General features: G+C 43.4%; 1 protein-coding gene across 1 annotated transcript in view; it reads right to left on the reverse strand.

Moving 5' to 3' along the window:
- LOC308676280 (integrin alpha-D-like) overlaps positions 1-22,930 on the reverse strand; it is a gene marked incomplete at its 5' end in the record, with an annotated part of 49,414 nt that overhangs the window by 19,160 nt on the left and 7,324 nt on the right. The window contains 13 exons of the mRNA XM_081342093.1: positions 1,465-1,622; positions 3,181-3,311; positions 4,547-4,762; positions 5,799-5,933; positions 7,288-7,436; positions 10,348-10,480; positions 12,171-12,244; positions 13,929-14,079; positions 14,423-14,576; positions 15,004-15,137; positions 16,626-16,756; positions 17,197-17,311; positions 21,104-21,168. Coding sequence (XP_081198219.1) covers positions 1,465-1,622; positions 3,181-3,311; positions 4,547-4,762; positions 5,799-5,933; positions 7,288-7,436; positions 10,348-10,480; positions 12,171-12,244; positions 13,929-14,079; positions 14,423-14,576; positions 15,004-15,137; positions 16,626-16,756; positions 17,197-17,311; positions 21,104-21,168 — 1,746 coding nt within the window. The remainder of the gene's footprint in view (positions 1-1,464; positions 1,623-3,180; positions 3,312-4,546; positions 4,763-5,798; positions 5,934-7,287; positions 7,437-10,347; positions 10,481-12,170; positions 12,245-13,928; positions 14,080-14,422; positions 14,577-15,003; positions 15,138-16,625; positions 16,757-17,196; positions 17,312-21,103; positions 21,169-22,930) is intronic.

Here is a 22,930-nt window from a genome sequence, read left to right on the forward strand (position 1 = left end):
AAAAGATGTTGAGACTCTAGAACGAGGGCAGAGATGAGCAACAAAGATGATTAGGGGACTGCAGGCTAAAACATATGAGGAACAGCTGCTGGAATTGGGTATGTCTAATCTAATGAAGAGAAGGACGAGGGGGGACATGATAGCAGTGTTCTAATATCTCAGGGGCTGCCCCAAAGAAGAGGGAGTCAAGCTATTCTCCAAAGCGCCCGAAGGCAGGATAAGAAGCAATGGATGGAAACTAATCAAGGAGAGAAGCAACCTAGAACTAAGGAGAAACTTCCTGACAATTAGAACACTTAACCAGTGGAACAACCTGCCTCCAGAAGCAGTGAATGCTCCAACACTGGAGTTTTTTAAGAAGAGACTGGATAGCCATTTGTCCAAAATGGTATAGGGTTTCCTGCCTGAGCAGGGGGTTGGACTAGATGACCTCAAAGGTCCCTTCCAACTTTATTATTATTATTATTATTATTATTATTATTATTATTATTATTATTATTATTATTATTATTATTATTATTATTATTATTATTATTATTTCCTTGATTGGGGTGTTGTTTACTGCTTGATTGCTAGTCTGGTGCTAATCTTAGTGTTAATCTCTGCTTATCTGGGTGTTGATTGCTGGATAGGAGGTGTTTTGGTCTTTTTGTTTCTTTTCTAACTTTTGAGTTGTCTCTTTTGAATGGTATGTAGATGTTGTTTATTTCTATGTGCTGATTTGTCTGAGTGTGAGGTTTCCAGGAAGTCTGTAATGTTTTTTGGACTTGTCTAGGATGCTCACAGTTTCCCAGGCGAAGTCTGGCCCTGTGCCGTGCAGTTAAGGAGTTTTCATCACGTCTGCAAGAAAATAACTCAGCTCAGAGACCACCAAGGACTCCACAGTTCAATCCTGGGCTACAAATGTACTAAAGTACTAATAATGATGAATAATCCGAGGACACAAAAGCCATCTTGCAAATATTCAGCTAAATACAATTGTTGACAGATTATTTCTTTACTTTTACCCAGTATCTACGAGGGAGAGGTGAGCCATGCTGGGAAAGGAAAGGAAAATATCGAAATGAAGAAGTTAAATGAAAAGTTAAAATCAGACATAGTGGCATCTGATATCTGTTAGGCCAGTCTTTTTCAATTTGACAACTGTAAGATGGATGGACTTCAACTCCCAAAATTCCATGCTGGCTGGGGAATTCTGGGAGTTGAAGTCCACACATCTTCAAATTGCTAAGGTCGAGAAACACTGTGTTAAATTCTTCAGTGCAGGAGAAGGCGCGTGTGAGATTCTCTCAGTAAATATGGAGAAATACCAGAAAAGATGAACCAGCAACATGGCGTCGGAAGCAGGGGGCCAATAAGAGGGCCATATCACATGCCTCTTTGCATATTTAAATTAACCAAGGGTCTGCCCTGAAGGATGCGGACTGCTGTAAGACCCTGAAAGACTGCAGCATTTTCCATCACCTAGGAAATCCTGAGTGGCTTTTGAAACAGTAAAGCACACTTCTGCCACGCTGGCCACATTCTCCTGAGATGTTGGCCTCTGCCCCTGGAAGACTAAGGTTGGGATGGAAGATGGGTGGAACGCGATGGAGACCTTCACTTGCAGAACAGGACGAGACCTGGAAGCCAGAAGAAAAGGAACGATTATTATCATTAAGATACCGTGTAATCTTAATGAGGCTTGGTGGAGCAGTGGGCTAATGCCTCCTTAAGTAACCCCAGCTGCCTGCAATTAGTGCAGGTTCGAGTCCCACCAGGCTCAAGGTTGACTCAGCCTTCCATCCTTCCGAGGTAGGTAAAATGAGGACCCAGATTGTTGGGGGCAATTAAGCTGACTTTGTAATAATGCCGCTTGGGGTGTTTATGAAAGCCCTAATAAGCAGGCATATACATAGAATGAAGGCTACTGCTAAGCTTGTAAGCCGCCCTGAGTCTTCGGAGAAGGGCGGGATATAAATGGAATTAAAATAAATAAAAAATAAATAAAAATAATCAGGAATCAGCATCGAACACGAACGAGCTAGCAAAAAAACATCTAAGCCGATGTTTCTCAACCTTGGTGACTTTAAGACATCTGGACTTCAATTCCCAGAATTCCCATCTTCCTTTCGGTTGGACAGTTCTGGGCGTTGAAGTCCAGACTTCTTGAAGTTGAGAAACACTGATATAAGCTGAGGGTGCATTACACGGCCACTGGCTTCACTCCCCAATCTCTGAGGAGCATTTTCTTACCACGTAGCAAGTGACCTCATTGGTGTCAACCTTACTATCCTCACTTCTTCCGCTGGATCAAACCATCCTGCCTCCAGCGGCAATGACAGGGTTCAAAAACTGGCTTTAAGCCAATGTTCCCCCCCCTCCTCCAGTTTCACTGTTGTCTTGTTGGGTTGGTGAGAAAACAACCACAATAGATTTGCTAGTTTCAAAAGCAGAGGGCCTTGAGGTTTCAACTTCTGCAGAAGAGTCCAAGCCCATGGAACTAAAACCAGGATAAGTGGGAGGTCCTGCCAATGGGAAACTGCCTAACTTGTAGACCCCTTATGTTTAAGATAACATTTTCTCCAATGGTGGCAGCTCAGCGTTACATTCACCAACCCAACAGATTATGAGTTGATTCAAATCCACTACAGGAACAGGAGGAACTGGAGGAATCCTGAGTCTCTATGTTTTGTAGTCAAGAAATGTAAACAGTAAAAATACATATAAATATAATCATGCCTTGAGGGACACGGTGGCTCAGTGGGTTAGGACGCTGAGCTTGTCAAACAGAAGGTCGGCAGTTTGGCGGGTCGAATCCCGAGTGCTGCGTAACAGAGTGAGCGCCTGTTACTCGTCCCAGCTTCTGCCAACCTAGCAGTTCGAAAGCACGTAAAAAATGCAAGTAGAAAAATAGGGACCACTACGGTGGGAAGGTAACAGCGTTCCGTGCACCTTTGGCGTCTAATCATGCCAGCCACATGACCACGGAGACGTCCTTGGACAAGCGCTGGCTCTTCGGCTTTGAAATGGAGATGAGCACCGGCCCCTAGAGTCGGAAACGACTAGCACGCATGTGCGGGGGAACCTTTACCTTTAATCATGCCTTAATATAATCTTCTCTATTTACTGAGGGCCTGAGGCTGATTGTGCACATTTAAGAAGAACTGGGAGAAAAATGGGGCTGTCTTCCTTCCTTACCTTATCAACAAAACTCTTCCTTGTTGTCCCACAGTGATGTCCTTCAGACCATCCCCCGTAAGATCTCTTCCTCCACCAATGGCTTGGCCAAAATAAGAAAACTGTCCGGAAAACTTCAGTCCCGCAATGCGCTGTGGAAAGGTCAAGGAAGGTAAGCAAAGAAAAACATGACGGTCACAAATGGCTATTACACGACACGGATGCTGCAACGGTTGTAAATGCAAGCCAGTTGCCAGTTGCCCGGATTGTGATCACATGACCATGGGAATGCTGTGACAGTCATAAGTATAAGGACAAGTCATAAGTAACTTTTTTCAGGGCAGTCATAACTTCCAAGTTTTTGTGTGTGTGTGTATGTGTGTGTTTGTTTGTTTATTTGTGTCTGTGTGTGTGTGTACAGGTAGTACTCGACTTGCAACAGTTCATTTAGTGACCGTTCAAAGGTACAACGACACTGAAAAAAGTGACTTATGACCATTTTTCACACTTATGACCATTGCAGCATCCCCAGGGTCACGTGATTTACATTCGGATGCTTGGCATCCGACTCGTATTTATGATGGTTGTAGCATCCCTGGCTCATGCAATCCCCTTTTGCCACCTTCTGATCAGCAATGGGGAAGCCAGATTAACAACCGTGTCACTAACTTAACAACTGCAGTGATTCATTTAACAACCGTGGCAAGAAAAGTCATAAAATGGGGCAAAACTCACTTAACAAAGGTTTCACTTAGCAACAGAAATTTCGGGCTCAATTGTGCTCATAACTCGAGATAGATAGAGAGATGATAGATAGATAGATAGATAGATAGATAGATAGATAGATAGATAGATAGATAGATGGATGGATGGATGGATGGATGGATGGATGGATGGATAGATAGATAGATAGATAGATAGATAGATAGATAGATAGATAGATAGATAGATAGATAGATAGATAGATAGATAGATAGATAGATAGATAGATAGATAGATAGATAGATAGATAGATGAGAGAGAGAGAGAGACATGATGGATGGAGATAGATAGATAGATAGATAGATAGATAGATAGATAGAGAGAGAGAGAGAGAGAGAGAGAGAGAGAGAGAGAGAGAGAGAGAGAGAGAGAGAGAGAGAGATAGATAGATAGAACCCCACTCTGTGGTTCATGCTTTTGTTTTTTAATGACAACTCAGAAAACACTGCAAGGGTGTGTAAGGGTGTGGTTTTGAGGTTCTGCAAAGAGGAAGTGAACAAAAGATGGCGATTGTTGAGAAGAGTTGTGCAAAGGCACTCTTAGATGTCTCCATGGCATCTCCAAGTCTTGCTTCCAGAGGAGAAAGAGAGCCACTTGATCAAGCAAGTCCTAAGGATCAGCTCACCTGAACATAACTGCGCTTGATGGATGCCCTTTTCCCTGAAAAGATATACACGGCTCCTGCATTCTCATCTTCCAAGGGAGCCCCAATGGCTACATCTGTCCATTTGTCCCCAGTGATGTCACCTGCTGCTGCCATGCTGGCCCCAAAGCGACCAAACAAATGTCCTGGCTCTCCTTTTAAAGCTGTGTTGCTGTCTGTGCACGAAAACGTTTCCTTCTGCAAAATGTAAGACAAATACGCTGGAATGCAAATGGATTTCTCAGAAGGCAACCCCCGTAATATGGTCTTTACAAATTTCTCAAAAAGTTCTAGATTACACTTCAGTATATTTTTTTAAACATCTCTGAACATCTCTGTATTACCAGCTGAGAAAGAGTCCTAAGAATCTGTATACTAAGTGAAAACAAAGAGTGAAAAAAATCACAATTTTTAATATACATAACTAAGAAAATTTTCCCTATTATCCAGTGACATCAATCTGAATATATGATAAGATAGGATAGGATAAGATAGGATAGGATAGAAAATAAAATAGGATACTATAGGATAGGATAGGGAATGGCATGGAACAATAGGATAGGATAGGGAATGGAATAGAAGGATAGGATAGGTTAGAAAATAAAATATAATTTAGGATAGGATAAGATACGGAATGGAATGGAATGGAAGAATAGTATAGGATAGGATAGGGAATGGAATGGAATAGAAGAATAGTATAGTATAGTATAGTATAGTATAGTATAGTATAGTATAGGATAGGATAGGATAGGATAGGATAGGATAGGATAGGATAGGATAGGATAGGATAGGATAGGATAGGATAGGATAGGAAGAATAGGATAGGATAGGATAGGATAGGATAGAATAGGGAATGGAATAGAAGAACAGGATAGGATAGGATAGAAAATAGAATACAATAGAACAGAACAGAATAGAAGAGAATAGAAAATATGGAATGGAATGGAGTAGAATGGAATGGAACGGAATAGAATAGAATATAGAAAATATGGAATGGAACGGGATAGAATAGTAAATATGGAATGGAATGGAATGGAATGGAATGGAATAGAATAGAATAGAATAGAATAGAATAGAATAGAATAGAATAGAATAGAATAGAATAGAATAGAATAGAATAGAATAGAATAGAATAGAATAGAATAGAATAGAATAGAATAGAATAGAATAGAATAGAATAGAATAGAATCCACCATCATTTATTCTCTGCTTCATAGACCCAGGAGTCTCTTACCTTAAAAAGACAGATGTGAACCCTTCCACCTGCAGTGGCATCGTAGTACATGGGAGCACCAACCAGAACTAAATCTGTGCTTGTGTCTTGATTGAGGTCCACCGAGCACAGAGTTGCCCCAAAGTAAGAACCAACCTGTGGCATCAAATAATCACCTCTTAATTTCATTCTCCTTAAGAAAAATGGAGCAAGATCATCATCATTTGCATATTTTATGTTCTAACTGCAGAAGCCGAGACGTTACTGCCTGAGGCATGAAGTATTATGTTTTCGAAGAGTCCAATCTTCAGGCCTGCGACAAGATGTTATGAAGCAAGTAGGCAATATCAAGGACATTTTCAGAAATGTAGGGCACTTCTCCTTGGTTCTTTGCAGCCCTCTAAAATCAGCTGTGTTCGTGTTTGGCAGCTGACCGTCTGGCAGCTCAAGCGAAAACAAAGTAAAGATTTCTTTATTTTTCGGCTATGACGTTCTCTGCAAAGCTGGGAGAAATTCCTTTTCCCATTAGCAGGGATTTTTGCCTCTCTTGAAAGAGATTAGCCAGCAGAAAGACAAACATTTCTATCTGAGACTTAAAATCAAGCTATGGCAAGTATTTAATGGCCTGCTAAGTCCTGATATTTTGGAATTACCAGTCCCATTCTCTTCCCCACAGCACCTCCATCTTTGTTGGAATTAAGGAACTTTTATCTCAACACATCTTGAAGCTGTAAGATGCTCCCATCTAACGAGACATGCCAGGAAGATTTAATATCTATGGAGTATTTATCAGACAAAACTTGTGCTTTTGTCTCCAGCGTGTGAAAGCTAGGAGAACCAAGGTCAGATATATATATAGAGAGAGAGACTGAGACAGACAGATGCATTTCATAATAACATCTGAACATTGTCAGCTGCCTTTTTTCTGACAACTGATCCACTCTCAGCCCTTTGGGAGACAGAGGCAGGAAAAAAGATGTAAGATTTGAACCTTAAGATATGTGTTCATATACAGCTAGTCCTTGACTTATAATCATTTGTTTAGTGACTGCTCAAAGTTACATCACTGGAAAAAGTGACTTCTGGCCTCGTTTCACACTTACCACTGTTGTAGTATCCTCATGGGCGTGTGATCAAAATTCAGAAGTTTGGCAACTGGCCTGTATTTATGACAGTTGCAGCGTCCCGGGATCATGTGATCACCCTTTCGCGATCTTATGACAAGCAAAGTCAATGGGGAAGCCAGATTCACTTAACAACCGTGTAATAACTTAACAGTTGCACTGATTCACTAAACAGCTGTGACAAGAAAGGTGGTAAAATGGGGCAAAGCTTACTTAACAACCGTCTCGCTTAGGCTCAATTGTGGTCATAAGTCGAGGATTACCTGTATGTGCCTTTGAACCTTTGCTCAATAGCCCTCGTGGCTGAGTAATGTTTTGGGGGCTTCCTTCAGAAGTTTCATCCGCACTCTTCAATCCTTTTGGAGTTCTTTTATCTCAGTTCGTACCTGCTCCCCTACTGCCTCCATCTTCAGCTGCCATTCCCCACTCAGAGCTTCATTCTCAAAGTAGACAACTTTGCCGATGTGATCGTAGCGAGGGGCTCCCACAACCAGACCACTCCTCCCGTTGAACTGGACAGGCTGAGAAGAATAGCCTGTAGGGGAGACGAGACAGCTAAAATAACTCATAGGATGGTAGAAGAACCTTTAAATTTTAGTCCACAAACTTTAAAAAATAGAGTTCCAATTAGGATCAAGTTATTCTGTCAACATTTTAAACTCCCTTGGATAGTCGGTCACCGCTGTTTCTGGAGGGAGGGATAAAAATCTCCCTTCCCTCTCCACAGGGGGGAAAGTACTTTAGGCTGCTTATGCAGGTAAAGAAAATAGTTAGGATTTAAGAGAGGTAGCTCTCACCCAGTCTCATCCACGCTGCTTTATAATTGCCTGGTGGTAAATGTGACTTCGGCTGTCTGCAGCCTAGTGACGAGCCATATTGCCATGGCCGGTCTTTCGTCCGCCGGTTTGGAGGGCTGCCCTGGATCAAGCGGAAGGGCTACTGCCCTCCCGCGATCCAACGGGGATCCCCTCCTTCTGGTCGCCCCGACAGGGCGACTTTCGACTCTTTCCAGGGTCCCCCAGCGAAGTGAAACTGGGCACAGAAGACGGAGCTCGCCTTCCAGTTGTCCATAGTGACCGCCTCGGCAAACCGGAAGTCAAGAACCTTTAAACTTATAGTCAAGCCTGGCATGCATTTTTTTGGAGGCTCTCCTTGAATTCTGACCACATTTGGGACCGAACTTTGCATTGCTAAGGAAGGCAGTTGTTAAAATTGAGTCGTGTCCAATTTTAAGACCTTTTGTTTTTTGGCTTTTAAGCAAATCACTGCAGTTGTTAAGTGAATAATGTGGTCATTAAGTGAATCTGATTTCCCCCATTGATTTTGCTTGTCAGAAACCAGCTGGGAAGGTATCAAATGGTGATCACGTGACCCTGGGATGACACAGTGATCATAAATGCATGCTGGTTGCCAATTGCTCAAATTTTGATCATGTGACTACAGGGATGCCATGCAGTGGTGGGATTCAAATATGTGAACAACTGGTTCTCTGTGTGGATGTTGCTTCTGGAAGTCCGTTCTGGGCCTGGGCAACCAAAAATTAGCTACCGGTTCTGCCGAAGTGGTGCAAGCCGGCTGAATCCCACCACTGATGCTATAGTAGCCATAGGAGTGAAGACTTTTTTCAGTGCTGTTGCAACTTTGAATGGTTGCTAAACAAATGGTTGTAGGTGAAGAGCTCCCTGTAGTGTCTCAATTCAGGATTGCGTCTTTTTTTTTAGACATGAAAAGTAAAGTTTGTCAAAATCTAGTTACTGACTATTCATTAAAATTGCAGCTTCTATGTTCTAGATCAGGGGTAGGCAACCTTGGCTCTTTTATGACTCGTGGACTTCAACTCCCAGAATTCCTGAGGCAGCATGGCTCAGCTTGGAAACCTCTCCCTTTCCTCTCAGCATGGCTGGCTCAGGATTTCTGGGAGTTGAAGTCCACGAGTCATAAAAGAGCCAAGGCTGCCTACCCCTGTTTAGATATTTGAGATCGTAGACAAAAAAGAAGAAGACACGAAAAGTCATAATACATCAAAGAGCTGAGGTTGCAAACCCAAGTAACTTTTCAGACTGACATTAAAATTAGAGAGAATTTTAGAGCATCGTCTCGCTAGCAGGATCCCGCATTTTGGGGGTCCACAAAATGAATTCAGAATTTTGATAGCATGTTATTGACACTCTCTAAAAATAGTTATTGTAATATATTGGGCCTGTTTTACTTGAAGTGTACCACCTGTCTTTGAATGATGTTTGAGATTGCTTAATCAGGGAGTTGGGTGATGGTTGCTGGCTCCTCAGACAAGCAGTCTCCAGGACCACCATTGGTTGGCTCTAGGGCAGCAACAGGCTCCTTCAAACCTATTGGCCGCCGCCTAGTGGCCAGCAGTAAAAATAGCTGCGTAGAAGCCTTGGTTAACAGTTCAGTTCCAGCATTCAATAAAGTATGTTCCTGCCTGAGCTCTCTTGCCTCGTCTCCTGCTTGCAGCAAAGAACCCAGTACACAACAGTTATGATGGGCAGGATCGACTACCAGGCATGGGCCATGTTTAAAGGCAAACTGCAGGTCATCCTCAACTTTGCAACCATCCATTTAGCAACTGTCTGAAGTTACAACAGCGCTGAAAAAAGTGACTGACAAGCAGTCCTTGCATTTGCGATCAGAGCAGCACTTCCACAGTCATGTGATCAAAAGTCAGACATGGATCACATGACTGCCCTTGGTGGCCTTCCCAGCTGGCTTCTGACAACTAAGGTCAATGGGAGGAAACAGATTCACTTAAGGACCACATAATTCACTTAACAACTGCAGCGGTTTGCTTAATATCTGTGGTAACAGAGGGTAATTAAATTGGCATTTCTCACTTAACAGCCACCTACCATCAACAAAAAATTCTGGTCTCAGTTGTGGTCATAAGTATAGGACTACCTGTAGTAACTTGCTTTCTAACATTGAACTGAATGGAAAATCATCAAATCTGGTTAGAAGAAAGCCTTGTATAGTCCAAAATAATAGAGATAATTATTAGAATTAGAATTATTAGAATTAGAATTAGAAATATTAGAATTAGAATAATTAGAATAAGTGGAAGTGGAAGTAGAATTCTTTATTGGCCAAGTTTGAATGGACACACAAGGAATTTGTTTCCAGTGCAGAAACTCTCAGTGTACATACAAGCAACAAAGTGATAAATCATGATCATAATCATCCTAAAAAATACATTCATCATAAATCGTAAGATAAAACAGTATAGTCATAGGATACTAAATAAGCAATCAACATAAATCATACTTGGGTATTAAGTAAAACAAGTAATATAAATCATAAGATACAAGCAAAAGAGTCTAATTATAATAATTTCAGAAGAAGGCCTTATTGGAAAAAGAGAGTCAACCAATCAGTTGTCTCTGAGGGAGATGCACAATGATAGAACATGATGGAGGGGTTTTATTTCTTACCAAGATAGGAATTATTCATATCTTTGAGGGTGCTGGATATATTAATAAATTCTGGATCTCGGTTACTGGTTTTATATAGAGTCAGTCCTCCAGACCAGTCGTAGGCTCCCACAGCTCCAAGGACAGGGCCTTGCTAAATCACAGCAAAAAGTTAGAATATGAATACAAGATCAACTAATAAAAATAAAAATAAAAACAACAGTTCAGAAAAGGTTAACTAGCTATTGTTGCAAGTTGGTACAGATCGTCTTCAGTTTATGACCAGTGGCTTAGCAATTGTTTGCAGTTATGACAGATCCCCCAAAATGGACTTATGACCTGGATTTGAAGTCCTGACATCCAGACCTTCTCCCAGAATCATGTGATTGTATTTTGGGCACTTGGCAAAAGATTTGCATTTATGACTATTTGCAACACCCCACGGTCATGGGGTGCAATTTACAATGTTTTTGTTACAAACCTATGTTTACTTGCAGGTTTCTGACAAAAAATCACCCCATAGCGAACAATGGGTTCACTTAACAATTGCTGTGTTTGCTTAACGACCACTGCAAAAAAGGTTGTAAAAGAGACCAGTCACATGGTGACCCATTTATGACCGTCACGACTGGCCTAAAGTCACCCCTTTCATGGCTAAAGCAGGACTTGAATTCCCTGTCTCCCACTTTCTAGCTTCATGGGGTAGGCAACCTTGGCTCTTTTATGACTCATGGACTTCAACTCCCAGAATTCCTAAGCCAGCATAGCCAGCATAGCTGGCTTAGGAATTCTGGGAGTTGAAGTCCATGATTCATAAAAGAGCCAAGGTTGACTACCCCTGCCCTAGACCAAGCTTGTTCTAATATCCATCCATTGCTTTCTCACATACCTTCCCCCCACCCCCCAAAAAAACCCATTGAAAACTTTGGAAAAATACGCATTTTCATAGGACATTTCTGCAGAGCTAAGCTATCTCTGGCCATTTCAGCAGCATAGTTTAATCTGAGTACTGGTCATTTTGAGCAATGTTCCAATATAGAACTTTTTAGTTTAAGATTTCGGGGGCTTTTGGAGAAGACAGAAATCGTTACGGTATTGAGGGTATGAGAGGGAAGGAGAAAAAGGGAGACATTCATTCTCCATTACTAAGGATCTTCTAACACAGTGATGGCGAACCTTTTAGAGACCGAGTGCCCAAACTGCAACCCAAAACCTACTTATGTATCATTGGGTGCCGGATGGGCATGTCCCTTTGGGTGGGTGTGGCCCATTGAGTGGGTGTGGCTGCAGTGGTAATGGCAAACTGGGTAGGACTAAAAAGTTCAATCAATCAATTCCAACTTTGCGAGATCTTTTTTTCTCCCGCGAGAAGTTGAAATTAATTGATTGATTGAACCTTTTTTTGTTTTTTGCACACGGAAGAGGAGGCCTAAAGCGAAAAGGTTTTATAAAACCCAGCTGAAGGCCTAGGACTGGGTCGACGGCACACATGCCCACAGAGAGGGCTCTGCGTGCCACCTGTGGCACCCGTGCCATAGCTTCACCACCACGGTTCTAACAGATTGTCTCCAAGAATGCAGTGGGGGGAAGCTCATCAGAGGGAGATTCAACATGGAAATAAGGAGGGATTTCCTGACAGTGAGCAGGATTAATCAGGAAGACAGTTTGTCTCCTGAAGTTGTGGTTGCTCCATCTCTGGAGGTGTTCAAGAAAAGCTCAGACAACCATTTGTTGGGGATGGTTTAGGGATTCCTGCCTTGGGCAGAGAGTTGGGCTAGAAAATCTCCAAGGTCCTTTCTGGTCTTCTGATTCTATGACTCTAGGCTGGGCCCCAAAACACTCACCGGCGTCAGCAGGCCACTTAAACCTTCCTGGGACATTTCCATCTGGAAGGAACTGCTACTTTGGAACTGGGTGCCTATGGGGGAGACAATGACAGCAGGCAGACAGGAGAGGATGTCATCAGTAAGGATATGGAAAAATTGCATGTTCTTGCTTTAGTCAGGAAAACCGACTAAATGGATAATTGAACAAGTCAATGCAGAGTTTTCACTCCAGGAACAAATGGCTAGACTCAAACTGTTGTGTACTGGGTTCTTTGCAAGCAGGAGATGAAGCGAGAGAGTTCAGGCAGGAACATTGCTTTATTGAATAACAGGAACTGAACTAGTAGCCAAGGCTTCTACGCAGCTACTTATACTGCTGGCCACTAGGTGGCAGCCAATAGGTTTGAAGGAACCTATTGCCGCCCTAGAGCCAACCAATGATCGTCCTGGAGACTGCATGTCTGAGAGCCAGCGACCGTTACACAGACTCGCTGATTAAGCAATCTCAAGCAGCATTCAGACATGTGGAACAGTTCAAGTAAAACAGGTCCAATACATTACACAAACGATCCTACTTTGGACATATTATGCAAAGGCTGAGCTTTTTGGAGAAATCTATAGCACCAGGAAAGGCAGAAGGAAAGAGAACAGGATAACCAGAAACAAGATGGACTTAGTTATATGGTAGCAATGGGAACATTGTTGATCTGAAGGACATGTTGGGAATACATCCTCCTAGAGCAGGTTTTTTCCCCAACCTTGGCAATTTGAAGATGGTTGACCTGCAACTCCCAGAATTTCCCAGCCAGCCATGCTGGTTGAGGAATTCTGGGAGTTGAAGTCCCACCCATCTTCAAGTTGCCAATGTTGAAAAACACTGCCCTTGAGCAAAACTATCTGTGTACCAGCTGAGCGTCAACATGTAACTACATCCACAACATTTTCCATCAGAAATCAGCTGGCCAAAGTGTAAGCCATTTTGTGTCTCGATTCCCAATATTCTCTACTATTGCACAAAATGAATACCAAAAATACAAAATACAAAATTCTGTTTAGAAAGAATTTGCTACTCTACCCAAAAAATATTAGGATAGGGGTAATTAAATAAAGTACGAAACTCAATTAGCCAATCTCAAGAGGAGACCATTGCATGCTATGTCTGTAATTATTCCTTTTTCTGGAACATTAAGCATGTCTGCACTATAGGTAGTCCTTGCTTGGTGACTGCCTCATTTAGTGACCATTCAAAGTTACATTGGTGCTAAGACAAATAACTTAGTGACCACTCTCCACATGTAAGACCTTCATTGGACAAGAGTTGGCTCTTCGGCTTTGAAACGGAGCTGAGCACCGGCCCCTAGAGTCGGAAAGGACTAGCACGCATGTGCGGGGGGGAACCTTTACCTTTTACCTTTATCAACCCATTGTACGCGTACCACCTGCTAGGTGCTGAAGTACCAATAGTGGTATGCATATCTTGGGGTGAAAAGCCCTGGTATATAAGACTAAGTGCTATTGCTATTGCTATCTCTGCTTGAGTCCCTCTTTAGGACAGCCCCCAAATCAGAAGCTTGTTCAGACCAGTAATACACCAAAGCGTAAGTAATAGATAAGCTCTATTGCAAGTGGGTCGTTCTGCCGTTCTCAAAATTACACTTCTTCCTTCAACTTTCTTTCAGGAAAAACTTTGTATGTGAACTTGCCTCAGAAGGAATGCCAGGAAATAGCCCAAGAGATGGATCTGGGATTGCATCCTTTAAAAAACCCCAAAGTTACCTTCAATTGCAAAGATTTTGTTCTGTAACTGGTCCTGGATGCTTTTCAAAGCATTAAAATTATTGACTTTGAAAACATGCTCATCATCTGGCTCCGAAGCTATGTCTTTCAGTTCCTGCTGGACTTTGATTGTGGAAAACGCGTTGCCAACCTTAACATGGGGGAAGAAGGAAAAAAGCATTTCAAACACACTTGTTGCATTTAGCAAACAATCGACATGGCAGAGAAATGATGTGCACCATATTCATTTTGGTAGTCACTCCAGGATTTGGATAACTCCTAAATCTTATGGACTGTCAATAAACTGTAATCTAAAGTGCAAGGAGCTGTGGGTTGAATTTTGGGTAGACGGTTTGAACCCTAGAGAATGACATCTGGCCAGCTGCATGTGACTGTTCCCAATAAGGATGATGCTAGTAACATGGTGCCTCTTGTTGGTCTGAAATACAAAACTAATCAAATTTGGTCACTGGGGCTCCTAAGAAGAGTCTTACCCCGATGGCATAACGGATGATCCCAGCTTGTTCGGCCTCTGGTATCACCTGCCAATACTCAGCATTGTCTTTCGTCTTGCTTCCATCAGTTATCACGATAAGGATCTTTGTAGCCTCAATCCGAGATCCTTTTTCTGCGATAAACAGTTCCCTCCTGGAGAAGAAGAAAAGGGAAGGAAGAAGGAACAGCAATTCGGCTACTTGATATTTTTCCCAAGAATATTGACCAGTGGAAAGGAAGGAGAGGAAAAGAAAAGAGAGAGGAGGAGGAGGAGGAGGAGGAAGAGGAGGAGGGGGGGAGGAGGAGGAGGAGAAGGAGAAGAAGAAGGAGGAGGAGGAGAGGGAGGGGGAGGGGGAGGAGGAAAGAAGGAGGAGGAGGAGGGGGGAGAAGAAGGAGGAGGAGGAGGAGGAGAAGAAGAAGAAGAAGAAGAAGAAGAAGAAGAAGAAGAAGAAGAAGAAGAAGAAGAAGAAGAAGAAGAAGAAGAAGAAGAAGAAGAAGAAGAAGAAGAAGAAGAAGAAGAAGAAGGAGAAGAAGAAGAAGAAGAAGAAGAAGAAGAAGAAGAAGAAGAAGAATTACATACACAACTTTGTGGATGGCTGTGGCTGTTTTGGTCCATCCTTGCAGCTGCTTCACTTCCATTACAAGACGTGCAGGGTCCTGGCTTTTGAAATTAAAATGTTCCCTGAAGTTCCCTGAAAACTGCATGAGAGCAAACTGTGCAAGACAAGAAGCACAGAGTTATTATGTTGTGTTCTGCCTGCATGGTGGTATGGAAACCTACTGTCTTGGAGCACTGTTCTTTTGACTACGGCAGGGCAACCCAGGTCACAAGCACACTTAGTCATCTTCTCCAAAATCCAAACTTGAATATTAAATTTAGATATAAATGGAAGCATAAGAGGATCCTTTGGAGAAAAAAAACTCTTATGCCTTCCCAATGCTTAAAGGAAATTATATTGACTGGGCCAATTCAGCATTGCCCTGCTTGCTGTTCTAAAAGGCCTATCATCTAAGGCCTTAAAAAGCAAGATAAAACAACATTTTACAATTATTGTGAGCAAATGTCACCCTAAACCTGACTGAAGCCTTGGCATTTTTATTATGTCCGATGCTCATCTCTATATCTTAGCCAAGGGAGCCAGTGTTGTTCAAATTCAATTTCCGTGGTCATGTGGCTGGCGTGGCTATACCCTGAGGCGCACGGAACATCGTTACCTTCCCAACAAAGTGGTACCTATTTATCTACTTGCATGCTTTTCAAACGGGAGCTCACACCATCAAACACCACTTAGGTCTCAAATCAGGGCTGTCAGCTTTCCAACTGACAAGCTCAGTTTCACTAACCCCTCAGCCATCGTGCCCCCTCTGTATTATAAATGGTATAAATATATCAAATTTTCCCCACTGCTTCCCAGAATAGCCAAAGACAACCATTTTACCCCAACCCTTTAGTTTAACAATAGCAATAGCCAGTGCTTTTTTTGTAAAGGAAAAAGGTGCTAGAACTCACACATCATACAACCCGCCTTGCCTACCCTATAAGGTTCCATCCAAAAAAGGTGCCGGAACTCCGTTCTGAGCGTTCTATGAGAAAAAAAGCCCTGGCAATAGCACTTAGACTTAGACGAGTGCCACAGGTGACACGCAGAGCCCTCTCTGCGGGCACGCGTGCCATCGCCCCAGTTCTAGGGCTTCAGCTGGGTTTTATAAAACCTTTTCGCTTTAGGCCTCCGCCGCCGTGTGCAAAAAAAAAGGTTTAATCAATCAATTAATTTCAATTTCTGGTGGGGAAAAAAGAGATCTCACAAAGTTGGAATTGATTGATTGAACTTTTTAGTCTCACCCAGTCTGCTGTTACCACCGCAGCCACGCCCACCAATGGGCCACACCCATGCAATGGGCCACGCCCACCCAGCACCCGACGATAGGTAACTGGGTTTTGGGTTGCAGTATGGGCACTCGGTGTCTAAAAGGTTTGCCATCACTGGCTCAGAGAGTGCTTTAAAGCACTATGAAGCGGTATATAAGTCTAAGTGCTATTGTTATTTTGTAGAAAAGGATGTTAGCAAGTATTGCAAACGATAGGAACAAGCAGAACAAGTGGCACTTGGCTAGCATTGGATCAGGACGTGACTTGGCCCAGATCACTGGAGAATTTGGCAAGGTGGATCCTCTGCATGGCCCTCTCTCCACGGCCCTTACCAATGTGTCTCTGCCAGAGAGATTCCTGATGATCTGTGAAACAAATTGCTTCATCTTTTCAAAGTCTTCTGTCCCAATGCTGGAAGAGCCATCAATCAGGAAGGCAATGTCAGTTGGATGATGGATGCATTCTGATGGTAGATATACGGAGAGAGAAGCAGAAATATATTTATAGGACCCATCATGCTATTCCCATTCCAAGCCGGTGGGTATCAACTTCCATTGCCCATCATGGTGCTGATCAGTTAAAACTTTCACGTGATCCTTTTTATTATGAAAAGGAAAGAACAGACATAATTACCAAACCTAATAATTATAAAAACACTACTGATCTACTTTGGCATATTTTGGCTCATATGCCTCAGATAGAATCCAAGTCCAGATTTAGACTTGCATGGCCCTTCCTTCCTTCCTTCCTTCCTTCCTTCCTTCCTTCCTTCCTTCCTTCCTTCCTTCCTTCCTTCCTTCCTTCTTTCCTCCCTCCCTCCCATCTCACTTTGACTCCCTCTTCCTCCTTTCCTCCCTCCCTCTCTTTCTTTCTTCTTTCCTTCCCTTTTTCTCCAGATCTTACCTGGCAATGATTCTGGAAAATGTTCCTTTTCTTGAAGATTTTGGTCCAACAGAAAGCAATAGCCATTAACATACATATTTTCCCCACAGGCCCGGTGCACCGTGGGCCCGCACACCTTAAATAAACAGAGATGGAAAGACCAGATGGAAACTGTATTCTCCATAACTTGGCCTCTGTAATGCAGGACAGTGGGAAGTGGAGGGGAAATAGAACGCGACAGTCAGTTTCCTCTCTCAAAGCTAGCTTGGTTATTTTGTTATTTTATACAAACAGTCAGAGCTTCTCCTTGGCAATAGAAATTCAACAACTATAAGTTAAAGTTATTTTCTGTCCTGTTCTAATATTGCAAATCAAGGCACATCTGGCCAGGTTGTAATTCTCCAGCTATGAGGTGGCATCATGGACATCGGTACACATGGGTCTCACTCAGCCTTGGCAAAGAAGACAGGCAGGATCCTAACGGCATATGGGAGACCAGCTGAGGCACAAAGATAAGTGGGAAGATTTCCTGCCTTTGGGAGAAACATCCACCAGCCACTTCCTGGCTATGGGCAAAGGATGAAAGTGTTATGTACTGGGCTCTTAAAAAATACCACGTGGGTTGCTGGAGCAGCTAACGGCTCTCCAGCAACCCAGACTACAAGTCTCCTGTGCTGCAATTGGCTATCTCCAGGCGGCAATGGTTGATTCAAACTTATTGGCTGCCACCTAGGGGCTAGACTATATATTGCAGCTAGTTGCAGCCTTTTCCCCAGTACAGTTTCTGCATGAAATAAACTATGAGTTACCTTGTACTCAGCTTCGCGTCTTCATTCCTGCGCCAAAGAACCCGCTATTTAACAGAAATGAAGAACGTGGTGTGTGGAAATTTCCTTAAAGTTGATAGTGACATCTTGGAGCCAAAATGTGGAGGACATATGGATATTGTAGATCAGGGACACTTATGAGGCCAGGATTCCAGTCATCCAAATCAGGGCTTTTCAACCAGTGGTACGGGTACCACCTGTGGTACATTGGCACCTGGCAAGTGGTACATGACCATCCTAGAAAAGTGGTAGCGGGGGAGGGGAATTAGCTGAACCAGTGGCAGCACCGCACAAGCCTGAGGGAGACGACTGGAGCTGCAGGGCTGTCAGGGCTCAGCGGAAGCGCCAGGATCAGCGCCAGGCTCCAGCTGGAGCTCAGCGCTGATTTTGGCGCTTCTGAGCCCAGAAGAAGCACCGATCAGCTGGAATGTTGCAGCTTCTCCAGGGTCTTGTGATTTACATTCAGATGCTTGGCAACTGATTCATACTTATGACGGGCAGTGTCCCAGGGTCATGTGAAGTGACCAAAACCTGCTGCAACCACCCAGCAGACAGGGAAATAAAAACCGAACACCCCCCACCCCACCCCCGCTGCCAATCCTCAACAGAAATGGTCACAACAATGACAACCTCGGACAAGAGGAAGAGCGCCACCGGGCAGGCAGGCAGGTGTCTTGCTCGGCTGTGGCTTGGGGGGGGCACTTTTTTCAGTGCCATTGTAACTTTGAACAGTCACTAAGTGAACTGTTGTTAAGTCGAGGGCTACCTGTACTTCATCACTTTTTCCTTTTTGGGGGGGGTCATCAAGTTTTTGACACCTTGCTAGGTGATTGGTGGTAGTCGGATGTTGCCATATCTTCAAAGTGGTACAATGGGTGAAAAGGTTGAAAAGCCCTGATCCAAATAACCTTTAGAAATAAAAATTGGAGACAGAGGGAGAGGAAGAGGGAGACGGAGGGGAAGGGACGGGGAGGGGAGGGAGAGAGAGGGAGAGGGAAAGGGAAAAAGAAAGGGAAAAGGAGAGAGAAGGAAGGAGAGAAGGAGGGAGAGGGAGAGAGGGGGAATGGAGGGAGGGAGAGGGAAGAAGGGGAGGGGGGAGAGGGAAGGGGGGGAGAGGGAGGGAGGGAAGAGGGAGGAGGGAGAGAAAGGGGGGAAAGTAGGGGAGTGAAGCAGGAAGGGAGTGAAGCAGGGAGGGAGGGAGGGGGAGAAGGAGAGAGGGAGGGAGGAAAGGGGAGGGAGGGGAGGGAGGGGGGTGAGAGAAATAAAGATGTCTCCAAGTCAAGCTTGATCCCTTCCTGGCAAATTCATTTTCTGGGCAACAGCAGAAGTGTCTTCTTCAAGGATGTGAGTCTTCACAGTTTAGCCTATAGCAGGGGTAGACAACGTCGGCTCTTTTATGACTCGTGGACTTCAACTCCCAGAATTCCTGAGCCAGCCACACTGAGGGGAAAGGGAGAGGTTTCCAAGCTGAGCCATGCTGACTCAGGAATTCTGGGAGTTGAAGTCCACGAGTCATAAAAGAGCCAAGGTTGCCTACCCCTGGCCTATAGCAAAACTGTCACTTGAGCAACGTCTTTGTGTCGGGTGGCATGTTACAAGCACAGCAGAAGTCAACAAAACACCATGTCAGTCCTTGACTGATTATCTGAGAAAGTACATTAATTCTAATTTTAACTCTGCTTCCTGTTTCTAAATTATGGCTTCATAGTCTCTTATTTTGGCATTATGGATAACATTTTGGAGGGTTTTTTTTCAGGCTTATTTAATGGTATGTCATATTAATATCCCTTTCCTTGCCAAAAGGCAAATTAAAAATAATACTGTACATACATACACACATACATCCCTGATTAGAATTTTATTATTCCTGACCTGGGTTTAAAACACAACACTTCTGTAAAAAAAATGGGGGGGGGGACATTTTCATTGTGGGGGGCCTATTGGTAGAATATTTTCTGCAAGGGGCAATGCGTTTTCACAGCTGTGAATTTTGAAATTTAGGTTTAAAAAATTTCATCTGGTGCTTTGCTTTTAGGTAATATTTAAAAGCCATTACTTTATTATGAAACATATCTGTTGTTAGCTGTCTTGATAATATTTATCTTTCAGGGTCCAGCGACAATATTATTATCCTCCCCCTCCCCCCCTTCCTTCCTTCCTTCCTTCCTTCCTCTCAAGCACTGAAGACTTCACCTCCCCTTAAATAATACAAAACAGTAGTTAAACATCTTCATACAGTGCTTCATCCAAGTTAAAAAGCCTAGCTGAAAATATTTTAACAGTCTTCGCAAATTATGGTAATTTCTAGGTTAGTTTACTGCCATCAAACTCTCATTCGGCCCCTATTTCCAGAACAAAGCAAGCATACACACCATGTAGTTTAGACTCTAGGTAGTAAAAATATGGCTTGATATTTAAACACCAGCAAACCTAAAAAAATGTTACTTGGAAAAAGAAGACAAAGGCAGGCAGACAGGGAGAGGAAGAAATACAAGATCATCTCTCTCTCTCTCTCTCTCTCTCTCTCTCTCTCTCTCTCTCTCTCTCTCTCTCTCTCTCTCTCTCTCCCCTTTCTCTCTATCATCTATCATCTATCAAATTTAGCAAAAGGCACAACCTTCTCAGAGACTTTGGAAACAATTATTATGATGAGAACATAAGAGAAGAAAATATTAGAAAAAATGATACGGTATAATAGTGCTGTGGTGGCGCCGTAGTTAGAATGCGGTATTGCAGGCTGATTCTGCCGACTGCCAGCAGTTCGATCCTGACTAGGTCAAGGTTGACTCAGCCTTTCATCCTTCCGAGGTTGGTAAAATAAGAACCCAGGTTGCTGGGGGCAATCTGCTTAGAGGGGGCTGTAAAGCACTGTGAAGCGCTATATTAGTCTAAGTACTTTTGCTACATATAGTTCCAAAGGGAACAATCTTGTTTATTTCAACTTTAATCCTTTAACGTACATAACAGTAGCAGAGATGGAAAGGAAGACACCAGGAGTTTCCATCCTGTGTTCTGCACTACTAAAGAAATAATTTGGTGGAAGGAATAATATATGCTACTTCATTTCACAGTTTGGGAACATTGTGTATTTATATACCTACCAGGACCTGATCATTCTGGGCAACCAAGGTCAAACCAAAGGACATATTGAAAGCATCTCTTGGTCCTGTAAGAAATATACCCAGAAAAGATGAAGATTAGCCAGAAAAGCATAAATCCTTTTCTGCTAGGAGTGTACAAATTTTAAAAAACAAATCCAGGAAGGACTCATTTCTACAATCCAGAACCTTGTGTAGCTCAGCCAAAGTTCAAAGTCTTTGCTGTAACTAAGCTCAGCTGCTGACCACAACACGTTGCTGTGAGAAGTTTAATATCAAAATATATTTTATTCTGTTTCCATCTTCCCTTAAAACATTAATAGAATCCACAATGAACTGAAAATCAGCATCTCCACTAGATAATTGACAATCAAACTAAAACTATGTTAATCAAGTAAAAATAGCAAATGGGGGGGGGAATTCTTTTACTCAAACTTCCTCAACCCCCAAATAAGTTACCTTGACCTAATCCACATATTAAAGGATAAGGTCTGTAAAAAAAAGAGTTAATTAAATTAGGACTCTCAGCAGAACTGCACATTCACAAGAATAAACATCTTAAGTGACCTACCTACCTACCTCTCTCTACACACACACACACACACACACACACACACACACCTTAAGTGTCCCCCTAGAATCAGCACGTAGACACTTCCACACCCAAGGCAAACTCTCCTATAAAACTCTGCTGCTGCCCCCAAAGCAAACCCCTCAGCTTTGGGGGATAAATATTTCTCCCATCCTCACAGCTGTCTGGATGTTATTTTTATTTATTCTTGCGCAGCCTCAGCTCGTGTTGGAACCCCAAATTATTCTTCTGACACTGCCCTTTGGTCTCACCCCCTGTTCTTCTGAATTTGAATGAATGAATGAATGAATGAACCTTTATTGTCAAAGTACAACCATGTATACATTGAGATTGGCTGAGCTTCCCTTCGTGCCCCCACCCCCCAACTCACAGTGACACAAACCCTCCATCTTATTACACCATGTGAACTAATTGCACAACACACCGGCCTCACAAGTCAATTCTGCATAAAGTTTATACAAATTATTTCCCGTCCAAAAGCCTAACAGCCCATGGATAAAAGCTGTTTTTCAGCCTGTTGGTGCGGCTGGCTGTACTCCTATATCTCCTACCCCAGGGATCAGCAACCTGAAACAGTGAAATAGCCACTCGGAACCGGTTCCCTCACAAAAGGAAAAACTGGGAGCCGCAAAAAATGTGTGCACATGAGTGTACATGCACGCATGCGCAGAACAGGGTTTGACTGAAGAGTGGAGCCAAGGCGAGATATGCACCTACCCTGCATATTTGAATTGATTGGTTGAACTTTTTTAGTCCCACTTTTTTTTTTTTGGACTGCACATGTCAGAGGACTGGGAGCCGCAGGAGACGGCTGAAAGAGCCGCATGCGGGTCCGGAGCTGCGGGTTGCAGACCTGTGTCCTACCCGATGGTAGGAGAGTAAAGAGATACCGTCCAGGGTGTGAGTCATCCCTGAGAATTTTCCTCACTCTTCCAAGGCAGCGAGCCCTGGCTGTTGTGACTCAGGGCCAGCCTGTGGGTCCGACAGCCGGCTCCGATGTATCGGATGACTCAGATGAGGGGGAGGAGGGAGACGAACCGGCTGATGATGGTTTGGAGGCTTTGCAGAGCCCTCAGCCGGGGACCTCTTCTCAGCTGCGTGAGCCCGATAGTGCGGAGGATGATGACCCACAGCTGGCCCTGTTCAAGGACGCCCGACGCAGGAGGCAGTCGAGCAGGAACAAACAAAGAAAGGCTGTGGGACTCCTCGGGAGGAGGCACAGGGAGACCACGCCCTGA

Source organism: Vipera berus (genome assembly GCF_964194415.1).
Source record: "Vipera berus genome assembly, chromosome: W".
NCBI classification, from domain to species: domain Eukaryota; kingdom Metazoa; phylum Chordata; class Lepidosauria; order Squamata; family Viperidae; genus Vipera; species Vipera berus.